We start from the raw sequence: 20,819 nt of genomic DNA, 5'->3' as shown, positions 1-20,819 counted from the left end.
TCTCGGCTTCCTCTGACCTCACCAGTATTTATTAACTTTTAACTCTGCATTCTTACCCCTCCCTGCCAAACACACCCAGGAAAACCTGAAACAACAAAAGTTCTTTTTCCAAGTTGCTGCTTCCCTTCAGCGCCCACACACATAAATCAAGGAGGACAGAGTACAGCAAGAACAGCACAGGAGTATATCCGGCAGACACGCAGAAGAAACCCGAGGAGAAACACCTGCCTCCCATCGCTGCCCCTGCCAATCACAGTAACCACAAGAACACTTCGGCTGTAGTCAGCTAAGGAGAATCATAAGCTCAGAAAGCAATACAAAGGGGAGCTGACTTCTCTGTTGCACGTTCACCCTTCTTAGGGACTTCATTCTCCTGCCTGGAGAATGAAAACAACTCCTTAGATCTAATCGTTTTGTTAGTTTACGACATTCCTCCAGAATACATTAAAGTGGCTTTCTTCAAATACACCTGGCTGAGATCTCTGGACCCTCCTTTCTTCATTAAATACATTGTTAAAAGAAATAGACAATATTCTAGGCCTAGAAATAAGAAGGGCATTTAAGGCTGGGCCAGACAGGAGCAGCAGCTAAAATGAGTATGTATTGCAACGGCCACATCAAAGTGAGTTTGTGTCTGCTAAAGAGCCTAAAAGCCAGCAGAGGAGATGGGAGGACTGAAACAGAGGCAAATGTTTCCCTAAGAGATGGACAGGGCAGAACGCCGTACTCATAAGCTGGGGGTGGAAACGCTGAGACTGGGATGAGGGATGGGAGCAGGTGGCTGGGCCCTAAAGACTTTCCTGTCGCTGAAGGCAAGCTGCTGCTCCCTACTCTTGACAAAGTCAAAATCCAGGAGCCAAAAGCAGCAAAGTTTAAGGATGGTGGCCACTGGCAGCAATGAGCAGCCTCCTTTCCTACACCTTGCCACATCCTCCAAGAAGGGCCTCTCTCTTGTTTCTCAGAGGATTTTCTCCCTGGACACAATTCCCAAGGGAGTTATCCCTCTCTTGGATGGGAGGGACTATGAGCAGAGGGTCTTGGGATCAGAGCAGCACTCTTCGGAGTGAAGAGGCCTGGAGAAAGTGCAGCCCTACCCCCTTGGTGCTCCGTCTCTGGCCCAGCATATCCGATGGATGTACATGCCTTTTGGGCAAAGCATGTCCTCCAAAAGGGAAAAATAAATTCTATCAGCTTCAGATTTGCCCATTTTTAACAAATGTAGCCTCAGGGGTCTTTGATAAAGTCTTCATTCCTCAAGCTTGTGGGCCAGCCATGGATAGTAATGGCTGACTCAGCAATTAAAGCCTATTCTTTAATGAGAAAGCAGGTTAGGGCCCTATTCATATATCCAGGGCCCATTCAAGCGGAAAGGTGTTGTACCAGCCATGGGAAGGTATTCTACTCACAATGATGGGTATGGTGTTAGCTCGGGACAGGATCTGTTTGACCAGCCGGTACCTGTCATATAGTGGCTTCATCACCTGCCGTTCGTTCTTTGTTACCTGAGAAGCAAGAATGAGAGCTATGAGAAGCCTGCTGCTGGGAGTCACGACCGGCTGTCTAAGCATGCTCTGGGGCTTTGTAATTCTAGAGAAACTCTAGATGATGCAACTTAAGTCTTACTACCCTCACAGAATTTATTTAAACTGATAATATTATTTATTCAATAAATATTCAGATTACCTAGTTCAGCTGCAGATCAATGGAAGTCACTCCACTGGTAGTATTGCTTTTTCTAAATCCAAACTAGGATCATTCTTAGGTTCCTGCTTCCTGCTTAAAACTCAAGGTTCAGAGTTCTCAGATGACTATTTTCTGAGCCCAGGGAAAGTGAAAGCATATATTTGCTATAAGACATATCATGTAGGCCGGGCATGGTGGCTCACGCCTGTAATCCCAGCACTTTGGGAGGCCGAGGTGGGTAGATCATCTGAGGTCAGGAGTTCGAGACCAGCCTGGCCAACATGGTGAAACACTGTCTCTACTAAAAAATACAAAAAAAAAAAAAAATTAGCTGGGTGTGGTGGTGGGTGCCTGTAGTCCCAGCTATGCAGGAGGCTGAGGTGGAGAATCGCTTGAACACAGGAGGCGGAGGGTGCAGTGAGCCGAGATCACACAACTGCTCTGGGTGACAGAGAAAGACTCTGTCTCAAAAAAAAAAAAAAAACGTCGTATCATATAATTCATTTACTTGTCTTTCTCCTCTATGAAATTATATTTCTAAGAACAAGATTCTGGCAAACAGTGGGTATTCAAGGAACATTTGATGAAAAATACATGAACTGATTCATCTGTGTATTCCTAAAATCTGGCACAGGGCTAAAAAATGTTTAAAGGACTGATTCTCCGGGCAGTGGGGAGGAATCATACTCAACTCCCTGGTACAGTATTGGAAGCTCCTCATACTCTATTTGCTGTTTCTCCTCCCTATCATACCTCAAGCTTCAGAAATAAAGTAGGTTGTCTCAACCTTCTTGTCTAATTCCCTCTACCCTGCCATGGCTTCCTCTTTGCTCTTTTGTTTGGCAATTTCCAGATGAAGAGCCACTTCCCTGTGCAGCCTTCTTCCAACATCCCCCATTCTGGGAGACTCACCCATTCTCTCCTTTGTATCACCACCCTGCCCCGGGCATACCCTGTAATTTCATAAATGCTTTTACACTCTACTGTAGCGATATGTTGACACGTGTCTCCTCCTTGAGACTGTAGCCCCTTGAGAGCAGTTTATATTTTTGTATTCCTAGTAACTATTTCAGTGCCTGACATCATGGAAATATTCCATGAATATCAGTCAAATGAGTGAATAAATATTTCAGACATAAATAGGTGTGCCTGATTCACAGATACAGTCCCATTGGTTACTTAAATGGGGAATGAGATGAAGTATCTTTGTTTCAAGTTAGCTGTTTGTCTCCTGCATTCTCTTACTATTTCACATATAATAAGGCAAGAGTTTTAGAGGTAAGGAAGGCAAGTAGCATTAGCTTTGACCATTTCTTTTACGGGTTTTTTGAGCCTTCAACTTCAAAGATGACTCTGGATTATGAAGAAATGGATGATCCTTTGTTGCCTTTTGTATTTGTCTTTCTCAAAGTGATCAACAGCAAGTGTGCTTTGGATAAACTTGACAAGTTAGAATAAGATCAAGAAGAATAACAACCTTTTATTTCTTGCACTTCTGTTATCAGATAACTAATGGGCAATTGGTTATTTTCCTGCTTCTACTATCTACTATATCATGAGGAGATTTATAATTTTATAAGCAATGACTGTCAAAACTAGAAGGGACCCAAATTATTTTACAGAAGAAGACTAAGGATCAAACCACAGATGTCACCCGCTACACACCTACCACAGAGCTCAAAGGAAAAGACTGTGTCTAGTGCTGGCAAGGATGTTGAACATCTGGAACTCTCCTTCACTGCTGGTAAGAGCGAAACACTTCGGAAAACTATTTGGCAGTACCTACTAAGCTGAACCTATGATCCATCAATTCCACTCTTAAGTATATACCAAACAAAGGTGGCCTTAAGTTCATCAAAAGACATATGTAAGAATGCTCATAGCAGCACTATAATCTCAAACTGGAAATAGTCCCAAGCCAGAAATTGCCCATATGCCCATCAGTGGTAGAATAAAGTATGTTCCCCAAATTAAATACTACACAGCAACGAGAATAAGTGAATCACAGCTATATACAACATCATGGATTAACCTCATAATAATAAAACTGAGTAAATTATGCCAGACACAAAACATACTGTCAGATTCCACTTACATAAAGGTCAAGAATAAGAAAAATCCACAGAGTTAGATGATAGTGGTTTTCCTCTGTGGAACCTTGAGTCATGGTACTGACGAAGGGACCATGAGCAAGGCTTCTGGAGGATCGGCAACATTTTGTTTTTTGATCTGGGTGCTGGTTACCTGGGTGTGTTTACTTTGTGAAATTTCATCAAGACGTATGTTTATAATTTGGGCTCTTTTCTGCATTTATGTTATACAGGGTAAGCATCCCAAATCTGAAAATCCAAAATCTGAAACTTTTTGAGTACTGACGTGATGCCAAAAGGAAACGTTCACTGGAACATTTTGAATTTCAGATTTTGGGATTTGGGATGCTCAATCAGTATAATGCAAATATTCCAAAATCTGAAAAAATCCAAAATCTGAAACACTTCTGGTCCCAAGCATTTCGTATAAGGGATACTCAACCTGTACTTCAACAAAAGTGCAACAGCCACAAATAAGTGTGAGGAACAGAAATGAAATGACTTGTACAATGTCACATGTAAAATGACAGAATTTAGGACTGAGACACATGAGATAATCTTTTAAACACAAGATATAGAATACGTTGCAGATGAGATTAAGGTGCATCCTAATGTCAGCACGTGACACATGGTGAAATATAACGTGCAAGATAAACAATAGATGGTTGAGTAACCAAAGACATACTAAAAATAGAAATAGGAACCAGCCAGCATCCCCACTGTGAACTAGCATCCATTACTAGTTATTTGGCAGAAACATCTTTGGACTGTAATAGAAGACCAAAGTAAAACCAACCAGCTATGACAAATTTGACAGAAACCAATCTCCTTTCTTACTCTTTGTTCCAAAAACGAAGTTTTCTACTTGGAGTAGATGAGGAAGATCACTGGCTTAATTCTTTGGCTCATGACGTTGATATTTAGATTTTCTACAAATCGCTCATGTTTTCAATTAGTGACCCCCAGGAACTAATCACCTGTGGGTGATCTGACAAAATACAGTGTTTTTGACTATGGACAGTTAAAACTCATGATTCCACAAAACCGTTGTCATTTAACAGAAGCACCAAAAATATCAAAGATCTTTAAGTCTGAGGTAAGAGAAAGGTAAGAATAACGACCTGATTTTTATCATAATCATTTTCATAATATATATTTGAAGCCAAAGGCTCAGTGATACTAAAAGTTAATGCAACTTTTACCCATCATAATAATGATCAGTGCTCAGAGTTTGTGAGTGGGGTCAAAATTTAATCCCTAGTTATATGAACAAAGCAGGACCTTCGCTGAAGTGTCAAAAAAGAGCTATTAAATCTAACCACAGGAAAACCGTTTGAGTTGACATCTCTTATTCTTGACTCATCAGCTGCTCAGGGATTCTGCTGCCCACCAAGAATAGGGCTCTGAATGAGCTACTGATCTTCTCTCAGCCTCAGTTTCCTGAATGGTAAATTGCAGAATTCAAATTAGAAAATCTTTATGCTTCCTAATTGCTTGGAAATGACTTTAGGCCAGTCATGTAGTATATTATCCCTTCAAAATACGTTCACTCCTCTAGCTTCAAAACTTTACTTAAAGTGATAGTGCTGAATAGTCTTCCAATATGTGGAACTAGGGTTATCATTAAGATGTACTTTTGCACATAAGTCAAACAACATAAATATCCAGATGTGAAGATCTAAGGGGAGAAAGCAGCACTTCCACTCCGTCTTTCCTTATGATTCAAATAAATTGTCATTTACTGGTCTTTTACTACCCTATTTGGTTTTCCCGTAAGTTTCAGATATTTCAAAACATAAAGGGAACACTAGCCGATAATTATCCACATTTAATTAATGGCAAGTCTTGAACAGAAATTGAAAAGGCCTGATTAGGCAGCTGCATTTGTCTGCCTTTATCTTTTGTGATGGTTTTGGTCTTAGCCTCAAATAAAACTCTTCCCTACTGAAACATCACTTTAGTTGCTGTTACCTGACAAAACCACAAAGGTGAAAGGTAAAATGAACATATTTACTTTAAAGATAAATTAGAACTATGAAATATTAAGAGCTAGAAAAGTCTTATTTTTTAGATGATAAAATTAAGCACCAGAGAGAGAGTAATGATTTGCTTAAGGCCACAGAGATGGGTCCAGATCCCAGGTTTATGAACTTCCAGTTGTTTTCTTTCACAAATAAGAAGCAGGATCTTTAACTGTAATGATTTTTGGATCTGGGATGCTCAATCAATAGCGCATCCATACAGCATCATCAATATAGTGCAGTCAATACAGCATAGAGATGTAGCATTATTCTCTAATAGGGTTTGGCCAAGTTGTCTTCATGATACAAAGAATTCTGCCTTCCAAGCTGAAAGTTTGCCTATATTGAATTTACAAAAATCTGTGCTTATGAACAGTGTCATAGAAACATAACTTTGTGAGAAATTATGTCATAGACAAACTATGTGGCCTCAAATTCTCCTTAGTAAAACAAGAAGTAGTTTGAGTTTGTATGTGAGGGGTATACCTCTGAATCATCAAACTGCTAGAAGGAGAAGACAAAATGGGATGGATTCTTATAACTGTTGCATTCTTGGCCTATTAATTTGAAAAATGGCAACTCTCTCTTCATTATCAGGTTATCATAACAGACTGTATAAAGATCAGAAAATCTAAAACAGCAGCTACCCAAAGGAGAATATTTATAAATGGCTCCAGAATTTGCATTTAAATTTGAACATGGCTGTATTTAGGGTCCTCAAGGTTTAAAAACATAAGATTAAAATACTCCATTGAGGAAGATCAGATGGAGTATGCTTCTGGTTTTGATCAGGTAACCCATTCTCTCCCCTCTATGGTCATTATCAAATAGTGGGATACACAGACAGTAATACAGTGACATGTAGTTATTTACTGCACTTCTGTGACATGGTCTTTTGATGAGAAGATTCTTAAATATTGAAGAGGACGCACTTTAATAATAGGGAATTATATGCCTGTGTATAACTGAGTGTTTTTGTGTTTAGATATGTGTGACTCTGCAGAGTGCCCTCACAGTGCCCTGAGAAAGCAAACAGCTTTGCTAAAAATGTACAGAAGCAGCTGATTACAGTTTTGGCCTAAGATTTTAGTAGTTAGTGCCCTTTTAAATCAGTATCTGTAGACTCAGAAAAAAATCCATTGCGTTTTGAGCCCCTGCTTTTCTAAAAAATTGGGGTTGGGAACAATAGTTTAACTCTGGAAGTACATGTATTTTTCTTCTAAGAAGAGTGGCGTCCACATGGTATTTACAGTCCAGGGTCCATGGTAACACCACAAATCTAAGAATTAAAAGTTTACTCTTTGATTTTTTTTTTCAGACTGGCCAGATATCAAATAAACTCTGCTTTTCCTGAGGAGGTTGGAGCATCATGTTCCAAATAGAGAGAGGCAGAGAGTTTGGCCCTGGACCAGAAATGAATGACACTCAAATTTCCTAGAGCATTCGTTCCCCGCCCTATGAGATGCTAGAATCCGGACCCACCTGAAAGAGTGATGAAAGAGAATAATAAGGCAGGGCCAAGAATAATAGTTCATATGCTTAATGATAAGAGGGCTATGAAATGCACATTCTTTCGCCTGATTTAATCATTTAATCAGAAGGAGGCCACAGAGAGTAGAACATGTAATTGTAACAGAAGTGAAAACTATCATTTACTGTGCAAGCCCAGTAAAAGCCACCCCACCCCACTTCCTCAGTGACAGACATCCTACAGGTAAGTATATACAGATAAACGTCTGTGTGTGTGTGTCTGTAACATCATTTAATGTCCTTGGCAATCTATAACAGATATCTATTATATAGACAAAGCACCAAGGCTCTGAGAGGTTACCTAAGCAGCCCAATGTCATACAGCTAATCTCAGTGGGGCTGAGTTTTGAATCTGGGTCTGCCAATTCTACGTGTCTGACCCAGTCCAGGCTGAATGAGGGAATCTGTTCCCAACTCAGAGCAACAAATACTACAGCACACAAAATACTCAATTGGCAGCAAGGTTAAGTCTATCTAGAAGACAGCTGTGAGCTCTTAAGGGCCTTGGGCATGGAAGTCCTTAAAGGTGTCTATCAAAGTCACAACCCAAATCCACAGAAGGAAAAGAGGAAATGTTCAAGAAGGAAAACACACCTTCTCCATGAGGCCTACCAGACGGCTACACAGAGATCTCTACTTTAGGGTTCCGAGCCTATTGTGGAGAAGGAGTGTCTCTCTGATAAAAGAAGTTCACTTCTGCCTCTACACATTTTGAATATTCCAGTGGAGAAGGAGAAAGTTTCACAATGTATTTGAGCTCTACAGCATTTACTACTTGGTTCAATGCCTTTAAAGAAATTCCAAACAAAGCTTGGCTGAAACATGAACATTATCCCAGAGTGTCAGTATTTTTCCACTGCAGGGGCAGGCCAGCAGAATAAATCATCATCAGTGCCAGCATTTTTTTTTTTTTTACATTTAAACCTGATAAATTCAGAATTAAAATGCCACCAAGGAGACATTCTACAGATAGTTATTGGGCCTGTGTCATGTCTCAGGTCTTGTGCTAGACACTGAGGACTGGGGTCACCACTAGGTGAACAAAGCCCAGAATCCCTGACCTCCCACACCTTAGAGTCTAGTGAATTATTCTGGAACCTTCTTTATTTAAAAGAGCATATTTTAGATGAAAAGACTATCATACAGTCATGGCCAAGACTGAAAAAGAGATCTATACTTTTTGGCTATATAAAAATAAGCAGTGAACTTAAAGTTCATGCTTCCTTACACCTGCTTTTAAAAACTTGTTTTGTTAGGTCTCTGACAACATTATGAACAAAAGGTTATTAACAGTGACTGACAAGAAGGATGTCTGATGAAAAGTTCTTCAAGGGAGAGAGCAGAAGCCTATCATGCTACCGTTTCCCCCACAGCTAACAACAAACATTCAAGCAATGCTTGCTGAATAGCAAGCCACCTCAAATGCTTCCCGTTGTTATGAAAAGGCAAAGCCGTATTTTGGATTCCTCACACTTCTGGTTCTGAATGGCAGCTGGAACTTCTTTATAGACAAACACTAGTTGCACTGCATTGTAGAGAGATTGAATTTTAAGGCGGATCATTCTAGTTTAACACCTTTCATTTTGTGGATGAGGAAGCCTACAGTGACGGCTTATTGGGGGAGACCTAGGGACAGGGAAGTCTTCAAACTCCAGGGGTCTTTATGCCCTATACTCTGCCCCTCCGACCCCTGGCCCTTCCACCATTCCTTCCTTTAAAGCGGTACATTAATGACTAAATTTTAGTTGCAAACAAATTTTTCATTGGAACCCAAGTACGTTCAACATCTACTAGATAGAACTTTCTTATTGGCTAAGGCTTCAGAAAGCTTAGTTATGGTGTAAATATATAGTAACCTCCTTTATCCTAAAAGTAAAGAAAGCAAACATTAGGGAACCCCATTTGTGAAATACTGAACACAGAAAATCCATTTCTAAAGCCAGATAATTGACCCCAATCAGAAAATTTACAACATCACATACCGGCCGTCCATGAATGCTTTCATAATATAACAGAGCTTTCTGTAGAGCCACTTTCTCATTAGCAATCTGGTCTTTGGTCATATCCTGTATAAACACAGGGATAGAGAATTGAAAGACAGGAAAATGTTTGTGAACGTTCCAACTTCTTTACTTAAATTACTAAAGCAAGGCTAAAAAGAACCCTCATCTAAGAGCTCTCCCTAGCTCTATCCAAAGTTCATTTAGAAATGGGCTACTCCTGAGCTCTTGGGAGAAACGTGGCCAGCACAGCAGAATCATCATCAGCCACTTGGATCTCCCTCATGGCAGCAAAGGTACGGTGAACACTGAGGTAAGCAGGGCTGTGAGGCACATGGGGCTTAGCTTAATGGCCCAAGCAATGACGACGGTTATACGTTACATGGTCCCAAAGGTATGTCTCTAATCCTTCTACCTCGGAATCACAAAACCAGCTATTAACCTAAACAAGTTCATTCTGTAATCTATACAATAGAGTTTTGTTTTCAATCTGTAGTCAAAAACCAAAGCACCCACAGTTAACGCACTCTGCAGTTGTTTCATCACCTTCTCTAGACACATAACAGCCTGGAAGGCTTAACAAGGCATCATCTTCCCACTGGGATTCACGTGGCACGCCCTGTGTCTCTACCACATTGACTGCAATGGCTTAGGGCTTAGCACTTCACAGAATCATCACACCTTAATGTCCTCAGGACGGCTGCTTTCCGCTCGCTTCTCCTGGAGCTTCCTCTGAATAGATTCCAATGTGGCTTCAACACTGGGCTTTATTGCTTTATCCACCAACTCTTGCTTCTTCTCATCTTCTTTCTCAAGTTGGGAACCAAAACTCTTGGGGAGTGTGTTGCTTCGCTGCCGCATCCTGGGAGTTAGGTCCTCTTCAGATATCTTTAGTTTTGATTCTAGTTGAGAAGATTTGGGGGTAGAGAGAGATATGAGTTTTTTTTTTTTTGAGATGGAATCTCACTCTGTTGCCCAGGTTGGAGTGCGGTGGCACGATCTCGGCTCACTGCAAGCTCCGCCTCCTGGGTTCATGCCATTCTCCTGCCTCAGCCTCCTGAGTAGCTGGGACTACAGGCGCCCACCACCACATCCGGCTAATTTTTTTGTATTTTTAGTAGAGACGGGGTTTCACCATGTTAGCCAGGATGGTCTCGATCTCCTGACCTCGTGATCCGCCTGCCTCGGCCTCCCAGAGTGCTGGGATTACAGGCATGAGCCACCGTGCCTGGCCTGATATATGAGATTTGATGTCTGCCCAACACAAATTGTTTTTCTGTAGTATCAATAACTTATTCTGTCTTTTTTCAGAGAGTATATAGTTACAGTATCAGTAGAAATCCCTGATTATGTAAAACCTGAGAGAATGGTAACGTCTTCTTTGATTACATGGAATGTTTCTCTAACACTAATTGCTGAGAAAGCTTTAGCCCCATCAGCCTGTATGATGCCCTCAGAATGTGGCATCCTTGCTCCTTCAGTGGTTAAAGGTATTTAGTGATCTAATGCCCAACTACTGGCCAACCTTTTCTGTATGACTTACATACCTTATTCTGAAATTAGGTTCACTTTGTATTCTATTTAGTTGTTTACATGACTATGTCTCTGAAAAGATGGGAATCTCTTTGAGGGATGGAGGCCAAACCCTTTGCAGATTCATCTCCGTGTCTACTTGTTTGCTTCTACCACCACAGCAAATGGAGACTTGGATTAAACAGGTGTTTGAGAGATGCTGACTTGAAACCATCATCCTTCTATTAGTGATCCAGGGAAATGAAGAAATGCTGCAGAATTCGCCTCTTAGCTGATCTGGTTGCCCTATGACTGAGACCATGTGAAGACCTGGGGAAGTGGTCACTCTGAATAGCTGAGAGTGCTGGGAAGCATCTTTAAGGACTGGGGAATGCCTTAGCAGTGGCACTCAGCGGGAGAGGTGGTGAGAGATTCTGCACCTGGCTTGTTGTACAGAAGCCACAGCTCCAGAATTTTACCCACCTTTAAGTTGTCTCCGGAATTTGGCAAGGTCATTTGTCCATTTCAGAACCTCTGGATTGGCTGCTTTGTCGCTGTGGGAAGGCTGAGAAAAGGAAGTCTAGAGTAAATGCTTTGGAACTGGAGCAGGGAAAGGAAGAAGTGTTTGATGATCATTTTTGTTTTAAATAGGAAGGAAAAGTTGAGCCCCATCAAAATAAGAAATTAAACATGACCAATCAGAGCAAATGTCACAAATGTAATTCCATTATCCTTCTTTATATTTGGTTATTGTGATGCTTTCAAAAAATTCCTCAGAGGCAAAATGCATCCTTATGATCAGGGACTTCTGTGAGGTCCATGACCCCCTTGCCATTATTTGTAGGGTTCAACTGTAAGACGAACAGTGTAGAAAACAGAGGGGTATATGATGTTTTGCTCAGCAACCATCACGAAAATGCCTTTTTGCCACTCTTGTGGTACAGAGCTGAGAGCAGAACGAGCTCAGTACTAACAAGATTTCAGAAGATAATATCGAATTAAATTTTAGTCAAACAAAGGATTTCATTCAACAATTTCTCCAGTTCCTGCTTACTGATTAATTTATAAAATGTAGACTTTCCTTTTTTTTTTTTTCCGTAAAGAATACACTTGTGCAAGGAAAATGCTGATACATAATGACTGGGGTTTATCAGGGTGTACTATCCAGGGTTTACTGCCTTTTTGTTGTAAGATTCCCTAGAAGCCTCCCTTAACCTTTCGTCATTTCTTTGAGTTGTTGAAACGCTGCCATGTCCAGGGAGAGGATGAGGCGAAAAGAACAGCATGAGGGGACACTTACTCTGTACTTCTTCTCTTCTTCGAATCTATCTTCAAACTTCCGGATCTTCTTTTTAAGGCTCTGAATCCTTCGTGTGAGCTGGGCAGGTGTCAGGTCCTCTTGCTCATCATCATAGGACCCCAGAGAGGAGCTTCGCCGCCTGTGAAGAGTACGACTTGCGTCAGTTTCCCCAGGAGCAGTCACTGCTTGCCTAGAGGGGCCCTGGGGAAGTGGGACACCATGTGGCATGTGGTGGTGGGGTGGGAAGCAGCACGGAGACAAAACAGCCTCTCTCCTCTTGAATAAAAGACACTTGAGTGATCCACTGGAGCTGGGTATGTCCCACCTATTAAGTACATCTAGGCTTTCTAGCTCACATTTATAATTAGCAAAGTAGGACTGAACATCAACCTTTCCTGTGGGCCTAAAAGAGCTGAATTGGAGAGCGCTTTGGAAAGGAGATGCTAAGAAAATTCAATATATATGTTACAGTTGGGCCAAAGCTCAAATGGGAAACTACAACATGGCTTGTGTCCTAGGATGGAGAATTTCAAATATGTTGCTCCACAGGCTCACGACTTAATTAAAAAAAAATTATTCACTATCAGTGCCATTCCTATCTTTTCTGATGTTGTGGGGATGATGCATTTGCCTATCAGCAACACAGAGAAATATACCTCATGAAAGAATGGGAGTTTGGTGGGGAAGGAGGCACTTCTGTGTCATCCAGGTATTGTCTGCTCTGCCCGTAAGCGTAGAACCGAGGAGAGAGCATGGGGTCACTGTCTTCGTCCAGCAGCTGACGGATCAGGCGCCCAGCCTGCGGCGAGAGGTGGGCTTCATCAGAGTCACTGTTCTCCCGCTGCCAGGAGGAGAAAGCAGGGGCAGGCTCTGGAAAATAAGGGCAGTAAGAGGTCAGGGTTGTTCTTTAAAACACAAGTGTTTCCCAGGCTTCCCAGATGCTTTAGGAAGCTGTCCATTGAATTGTTTCTCATTTTACAGCTAAGGTCCAGACTAAGGACACCACGCCCCAACTGAAATCACCAATATGTCTGACAGCCATCATCTACCTACCTCTCGTTTCCATTCTCACTGGCTTTCCAAAGAGAATTTGCTAGGGCTACCCTGAGGAGGAGCCTTGAAGGGGGGAAGCCCAGTCGATTAGTGATAAAAACTCTTCCACGTGATGGCATCAATGAAAAGAAAATGTGCATGCCTGTAATCCCAGCACTTTGGGAGGCCAAGGCGGGCGGATCACCTGAGGTCAGGAGTTTGAGACCAGCCTGGCCAACATGGTGAAACCCCATCTCTACTAAAAATACGAAATTTAGCTGGGTGTGGTGGCGGATGCCTGTAATCCCAGCTGCTGGGGAGGCTGGGGCACGAGAATCGCTTGAACCCAGGAGGTGGAGTTTGCAGTGAGCAGAGATTGCACCACTGCACTCCAGCCTGGGCGACAGAGTGAGACTTTGTCTCAAAAAACAAACAAACAAACAAACAAACAAACAAAGAAAAGAAAATGTGTTGGTGGGGAGATATTTGGTATCACGGCTGTACATCCTTCACTAAACAACTGAGGAGTCAAGCTAAGGAACCACATCAATCTTGAGAGAGCCTATGTATTTAGGAGTTTATAACTTCCCTTGAGGTCATCCAGTAAGCTGTTTTGTGTGCTTCTGCTTAAGTGTGTTGGGATTAGCACATTTAAGATGCATGCTTTACGCTTGAAACTTCAGAAGCTGCTCAAGACTCCAGTTAGAGTGAGATGCATACATAAATTAGCCAACAGAAGAAAAATGAACACCTTACAAAGGACAAATCTGTACAAATCAGTTTAGATAATCTGTAAAAAAAATAAAAAATAAAAAAAAAACACGCTCAGCACAAAATCTTGATCTGCCATTTAGGGAAGGAAGAGGGCAACTGTCTACTTCTATTTACTGCAAGACTTACCTCAATAGACTCCTTTCCTCATTAAACAAAATCCCATCTAAAAGATTTAAAAAATAGATGTCGATGATAGAAGGTATTTCATTTGTAATGTTTGCATTATAGAATGAGTTATGCTTGAAATTTACTTGTGGATTACTGTGATTTACACAAGGGTAGAATTTGGCTATGATCTTAAACTCTGGGATTCCTAGACTTTGAATCATGGAACAGTTGCTCCTCTACCTATCATACTATAAAATGTGCAAAACTATCTTAAATAAGTGCTTATTCAGGCTTCTATTTAAAAATATATAATCCTAGAATGTTACAGCTGGGTGTGACTTCATACCTCAACTAATTTTGTGATTTCTCAATCCTGGCCGCACATTAAAGTCACACAGGGAAATATAAATGACTACCAGCACGCAGGCTCCTTATACCATCCAAGTCAACAATATTTAGGTATGTGCCCCTCACACACGCAAGTTTAAAAGCTGTCCAGGTGATGCTCATGTGCAGCCAGGTTTGACAACGATTGATCCAACCCAGCAGGTAACAGATAAGGAAACTGAAACCCCAAGAGGTGGGTCTGGAAGCTAAGTCTCCTGATTTCTAGATCAGTGCTTCAACTTAGAATGTGCCAAGTGCTTCCATAAGAGTGGCAATTTTCTGAGATTTTAGTAGACCCCATAAGATAGGGAGGATAAGCACATTAATTAAAAAAATTAACTTTATATGGAATGAAGTCCACAGGTTCTCGAAATTTAAAGAGAACTAGGTTATCTGGAAACGCAGATAAAAATACAAATATTTTAAGAAATGAAAGCAGTGTTAAAGACAGATTCTTATCTATTGAGGCTTAAAACGTGGCAGAGGACATGCTGGTAGATGTGCCTGGCTAAAGCTGGACACGAACAGGAGGTGTTTCATCATTTGTACTAACACTATCCGTCTGCTCCTCCTAAGTGGTAGGACTTGGGCACAAGCAGCTCCAACCACCAGCATAAAAGAATAAAAAATGGACTGAGCAGCGAAGTAAGGAGGGGGGACTGGAAAGCAACCGCTAGAAAAAATAAAACATGTCAGCTGCAGAAAATGGAACTATTAAACTGACCAGCTTGCATCTTCTCTGTCATGATATTTCATAAGACACCAGTAATTTTCTGCAAGGACTTTCCCCAGGAGAGGGAAAGGGTTAAGATGGCTTGAACAGTAATGCAGCAGGCAATAAGCTCACCGCAGAGTGGCAAAGTAGCAAAGCAACTGGGGGCAGGGCATGAAGCTTTCCTGGGGACAGAGGGCTTTGGCAAAGCAAAGTCTGATGTTGATATTGGCATATGAGTGTGCTGGTTAGTTTGACATTTCTATTCATAAAATCTTAGTTTAAAAGGTGTTACCTTACATCCTGAAGCCCTTTAATGTGTTAGAATCTAGCAGAATATCTCCTTAAAAATGTTACAACTCATCTTTTTCAACTAGGTGGTCTCTGTGTATACAAATTTTTACTTATAAGAGTGTGTGATAAGATAAACTGATCTTGAATTCACTATAAAATGCTAATCATGGAACTGAATAATCATTATTTGATGCTTTGTGGCTAATGGCAGGGCCATCCATCAGTTTTCTTGTTTGTTAACACAGCTTTATTTTGTGGCTTTATTCTTGATCAATTGCTTTACTGACAAGGAGATCAAATGTGTCCTTTTCCTAGCATCTCCCGTGGTATACAAGAAATACACAGCTGCAGTAATTCTAGCTTATCAGTAACATTTTCTCCTAAAGCATATAGTTAGGGTGAATGAACTCACTTATTTTAAAATGAGAAATGTAAAACTTTATGGGTTTCAACTCTAATAAAAAGGTATGCACGTAGAACAGAAGTGAAAGGTTTCTCATCTATGCAACACAAAATGCTTACCTGATTCTCTCCTTTTTCTCTCTTTTCTGTTATTTGACAGTCTTATAATTTAAGGCTTCTATTCAAAAGTTATAAAATGACACGTAATACACAGTTCAGTATAACTAAGGGATCAATAAAACTGTTCCCCATTTTAGTTTGAAATGATCCACAAGCACAAGACTCACGTTTTGATAGTTGGCCCTCAACTAGAACAAGAACAAAGAACGAAATAAGGTAGTGTGGTAGACAACAGGTCCAATTTCACTGCCTGCCTAGGGAGCCAGCTTTGAGGATGTATTCACTGACCATTCCCTGACCATTCCCAGTTGCTACTTTGGGAAATATTTTATATTCTAATTAGCAATTCTAGAGCAAGGAAAGAGATAGGGATGTTGCAAGAAAATTATTTAAAGGGAGAAACAGGAGGGATGTGAGGCTTCACACTGGACTGTCTTGCTAAACCACCACAGAACATAAATGCATTTTCATATCTAGACCAAAGTTCCTTGTGTACAGTTAGTTTTGCTTTTAGTCATGTGTCTTGTCACAGTGAACTCTGGACATAAGTATGACATGCCTCTCTATTAAAAATTAATCCACCCAGGTCAGTTGACATTGCAGCAGGTCGGAAATAACAGAGATAGAAGCTGCATGCTTGCTACTGAAGTAATAAAAAAAAGACTAGGTCCTGGGGGAGTTCCAGTTCAGACACTATAGTACACATGGATATAACGGAAATTTTCTGTAGAAAGAGGGAACATACCTCTGAGTAATGCTCACATGGTCACTGGGACATAGCTACTCTCTGCTTAGCTGGCTGGATCCACTTACTATACAAAAGAAAACCGGCTACTGGGATGATTGCTTTCTCAGAAATCTGCACAGAATTAAGGGGGCCGATGTTTTCCACATTCCCTTTCCAACTATATTATTTAGAGCCATTACTCCTTGGCAAGATGTAACCGTTTTTCTGCTCAGCTGAGCTAGGAGGTATTTGGACATCCCAGACATAGAAAGATGTAAGCCTCATGATGGAGGCTCTTTACTGGAAGAATTTTATAAAATTTTCTTTAGTGTTCCAAAATTTAACTTTAGAACAATGTTAGTCCTATGAAATTGTTCAATTAGTCTTGTTAACCAACAGAATTAGAAAGAACCAGAATAGTCAGCTTTATCAATCACAAATGTAATCCTTAGATTTATCTGCTTTGTCCCTATTTGCAAAGTTAATAAGCAAGCCCTTCATAGCTCCAATTATTAATAAATATGTGGAACAGGATAGGGCTGAGGACTTTTTACCTAACGAGAATACCCCCATCTGAGTTGACTTTGATCCATTTATCTACACATTTAAGAACAGCTGCTTAATCAGTTACTAATTCACTACCTTACCTGTCTTCTCTCCCACTTCTCTGACAGTCAGGCTATCATTCAGGCCCCGTCAAAGGCCCAGGTGAAGTCTTTTCTAATGCACCATTTCCCCAATCTAAAGTCTAGTATTAATAATATCAGAGAAAGAAAGGAGGTTGGTGTGACATGGTTAATCCTTAATAAATCTGTAGAGGACCTAGTAATACCGATTCCTCTTGTGTTCAGAGCCATCCAAGGCCGTTCGGTAAACTGCACTCTGGTTTCAAAGAAGGCAAACTTAGGCTGATTTTTTCTGAAACTATACTTGGAAATATTTATGGAAGATAAAACTGACACTCACATAGTGCCTACTATAAGCCCATACTGTGCTGTGCACTTAGCATATTTTAGCTCATTTAATCCTTGCAATAAACTTATTAAGTAGATGCTACTGTATCTACTATTCATTATTACCTACTGTTACCATCCTATTTAAAGATGGGAAAATTCAGGTGAAAACCAGGGCAGGTTTACTAACTTGTTGCAAAGCTGATAAGCAGCAGAGCCAGGATTTGAACCCAGGGAATCTGGCTTGTAACCACTTTGATCTATTGCCCACAAGGATATAAAACTGACATTGTTTAGAAAGAGGCATCAGGTGCAAGTGAGGAGACTTTGTTACTCTGAATCATCATTTTTCTTCTTTTGGCCTCAGTATTCTCATCTGTATAATAGGAAGGTTCAAGTGGAAGATCTTTTAAGATCTCTTGTTTTTCTAAGATACTTTTAGAGAATTTCCTTTCCAAAGTTATTTTCAAGAAGCAGTAAGTGATGAGTTAGATATATGAAGTATCTTATGCCCTTTTAAAAATACCACCCATCTCCATTTTTTGAAATGGGGTATTGTTATGTTGCCCAGGCTGGTTTTGAATTCCTGGGCTGAAGTGATCCTCCTGCTTCAGCCCCTTAAGTAGTAGGGACTACAGGCGCATACCACCGTGCCCAGCTTAAAATGCCCCTTTAAATTTAATTTCATCAGGACATACTGAATAGAGTAGCTGACTGCTTAAACCCCAGTACTTACACAAGGAGTATCCTCAAATCAACATAACTGACTGCTTGGGAACATTCTAATTATGCAACTCTGAAGAGCTTTAAATAACACAGAATAGTACATTAAATTTGTATATTCATTTAACTCTGGTGATTGGAAATCCTAGTAATAATAGTCATATGGCTAAATCAAATAATAAAACAGCTATGTATATTTAAAAAGGATAAAGTATGCTTAGTATTTGCCAATAAGCATGACCAGACTCGGATCCTACATTCACTTTGCGAGAGTTCCATTCTACATGTCCTACGGAATCTATTTGTTAGTTTCATTTCCCTTTTTGTTTCCTTGATACTGAACCCCAGAAGCCAATGAACATCATTTTCGTGTGTAGGGGCAGTACTTAGTGAATAGCCTGCTGGTACTCGCCTCTGCAGTAAGTATTGCTTCACCTGACATTCTGCGATTCCACATTAGTGTGAAAGTATGAGCTATGGTATGGGGATGGGAAGGAGCAACCAAACCAAAAAGGAGGGAATGGTGGCTTGAAGGCTGGTGATGGGGGCTTGTAGGTGGATACTGGTTCAGGAGGTTTTTGGTAATTATGACTTTCATTTACATATTTTGTTGCACTGGCTTCACATTCACAAATTCGTGCAAAGTTTATTCCTTACTGGAAAGACACAATTTTCTTATTTTAGCTATAAAAAAAGGTGGTATTTTAGTGACAGACTTATTGCTCTCGTCTTATGCAAAAATTCCTTTACTTTCATTATACTTATAGCTATATTAATGCTATAATGTAACTTGGAAAGTTACAATAAGTACATAAGCTTTAAAAAAAAAAAAAGGTCACTGAAAGCAGTAATCAAATGATCAGAATGGCCTTGATGTGAATTCATGTAGATTTTAAAGATATGTACGTTCAATAAGAAACGCAGTAATTGGCAAAACAAAAACAAAAAAAGTTAAAGTTATTTCAAAAACTACTTGGAATACACAATCCACTTTCCCAAGCCTATTGAAATGCAATGTATTTTTTTCTAATAACTTTAAAAAAAATCCATCTAGACTTCTAAAATGAAATGTTGGTTCCTTCAATTATTATCTGAAGGAAAATTATGTTAATAAAATTATGTTAATAAACTGGCTTTCAGTCACTCTGAAGAGTATTCTCAGCTTTATATCAGCATTATTTAAGTGGCTGAGAGAGACGATAAATTTATGACTAACCAAGATAAAAATAACAAACTGAGTCCATTTCAGGAGAAAGAAAAAATGTGGCTAATTTGAATTCTAACCAAAAATCCTAGTTTTTATCTAGAGCTTTAGGGTAGACCATATCACTAAGACGCAAATATAACATTTGTTTTTTGGTTACTGTATTTTTCTTTTATTTGGGTAACAGTGACGACTATGGGACTCTTTTTGGGGGAGGTGGGGGCACAGGTTGTTTTTAATGTATGAATTAAAAACTAACATGATTATTTCACAGTACTCAAAGATGAAAGAACAGAAAGGTACTCAGGAATATATAACTGAAATTACAAATTAAACAACCCTGCTTTTTGCTGCTCAGTGAATACATTTTGAGCTGAAAATATCTGACAAAATCTGAAATCCACTGCCTAATTATATAAAAATAACTAGAACAGGTTTCTTAGATTTCAAGGACAGAACTAGAATAAAAAACAGTTTGTTTTCACTAAAGCTCTGGATGCCAGAAATGGGGTTTACTCTTTTTCACCTGGTGGTCTTTTCAGCTCTCCTCTTGATCCTTCATCTAAGGTCATTAACATAACTTCTTGGTTAAGAAAGAGAGCAAAGGGGGTAGGGAGAGAAGACAAGGAGATCCAGGTGCTGAAATGGGACTGATTTTTCACAGCTAAGACCCCCTGGTAAGTCATTGTGTTAAGTCATCCTACTGTATTGGAATCAGGTGCACAATTTTTTCCTCCTTGCAGCCGTCACGCACGTACTGTATAGAAGTAGACTGGCATTTATTTTAAGATCCACAATGGTATGTGTTTGGATGCAGACACATGGATAATGAAAGAATAAGCAGCTTGATAAAACTGCTGCAATATCCTCCCTGAAACACAGTTTTGACAAGGCTACTCTTTTCTTCCTCGCAAGTACATTTCTAACGTTTTCAACCAAAAGTCTCTAGGAAAAAAAAAAAATCTAAAGCACTCACTGTATTACAAGCTTTCAGTAAGATGCATGTATTCAGTGTTCTTTTTGACAAGCAAATCCCTTAAATTTGCTAACCTGAAAAAAAAATCTATCCATAAAAACAAACATAGAAACAAAGCAAACCAAAATGGGAAGGAGATTTCATGAAAGAGGCAGGCGACTGGCATGCAGCAGTGGGAAGATCGCGTCACAGAAGGTAGAAATCCTAAAAGCATACTGGTTCCCTATTACTCTGCTTGGTACTACGAGGGGGAAAAGACATGCACGTATCA

At 40.1% G+C, this 20,819-nt stretch overlaps 1 protein-coding gene across 11 annotated transcripts in view; it reads right to left on the bottom strand.

The window, feature by feature from the left end:
* Window positions 1-20,819, bottom strand: part of FAM13A (family with sequence similarity 13 member A) — a 394,397-nt gene that overhangs the window by 9,090 nt on the left and 364,488 nt on the right. For all 11 annotated transcript variants that reach the window (XM_058432961.1, XM_058432969.1, XM_032141067.2 and 8 more), the window contains 6 exons: window positions 12,793-13,006; window positions 12,137-12,275; window positions 11,320-11,401; window positions 10,006-10,226; window positions 9,307-9,390; window positions 1,407-1,502 (listed from right to left, as the gene is read on the bottom strand). In XM_058432961.1, coding sequence (XP_058288944.1) covers window positions 1,407-1,502; window positions 9,307-9,390; window positions 10,006-10,226; window positions 11,320-11,401; window positions 12,137-12,275; window positions 12,793-13,006 — 836 coding nt within the window. The remainder of the gene's footprint in view (window positions 1-1,406; window positions 1,503-9,306; window positions 9,391-10,005; window positions 10,227-11,319; window positions 11,402-12,136; window positions 12,276-12,792; window positions 13,007-20,819) is intronic.

This window comes from Hylobates moloch, unplaced genomic scaffold, assembly GCF_009828535.3.
Source record: "Hylobates moloch isolate HMO894 unplaced genomic scaffold, HMol_V3 SCAFFOLD_2, whole genome shotgun sequence".
NCBI classification, from domain to species: domain Eukaryota; kingdom Metazoa; phylum Chordata; class Mammalia; order Primates; family Hylobatidae; genus Hylobates; species Hylobates moloch.
This window is presented reverse-complemented; position numbering and strand designations above follow the sequence as displayed.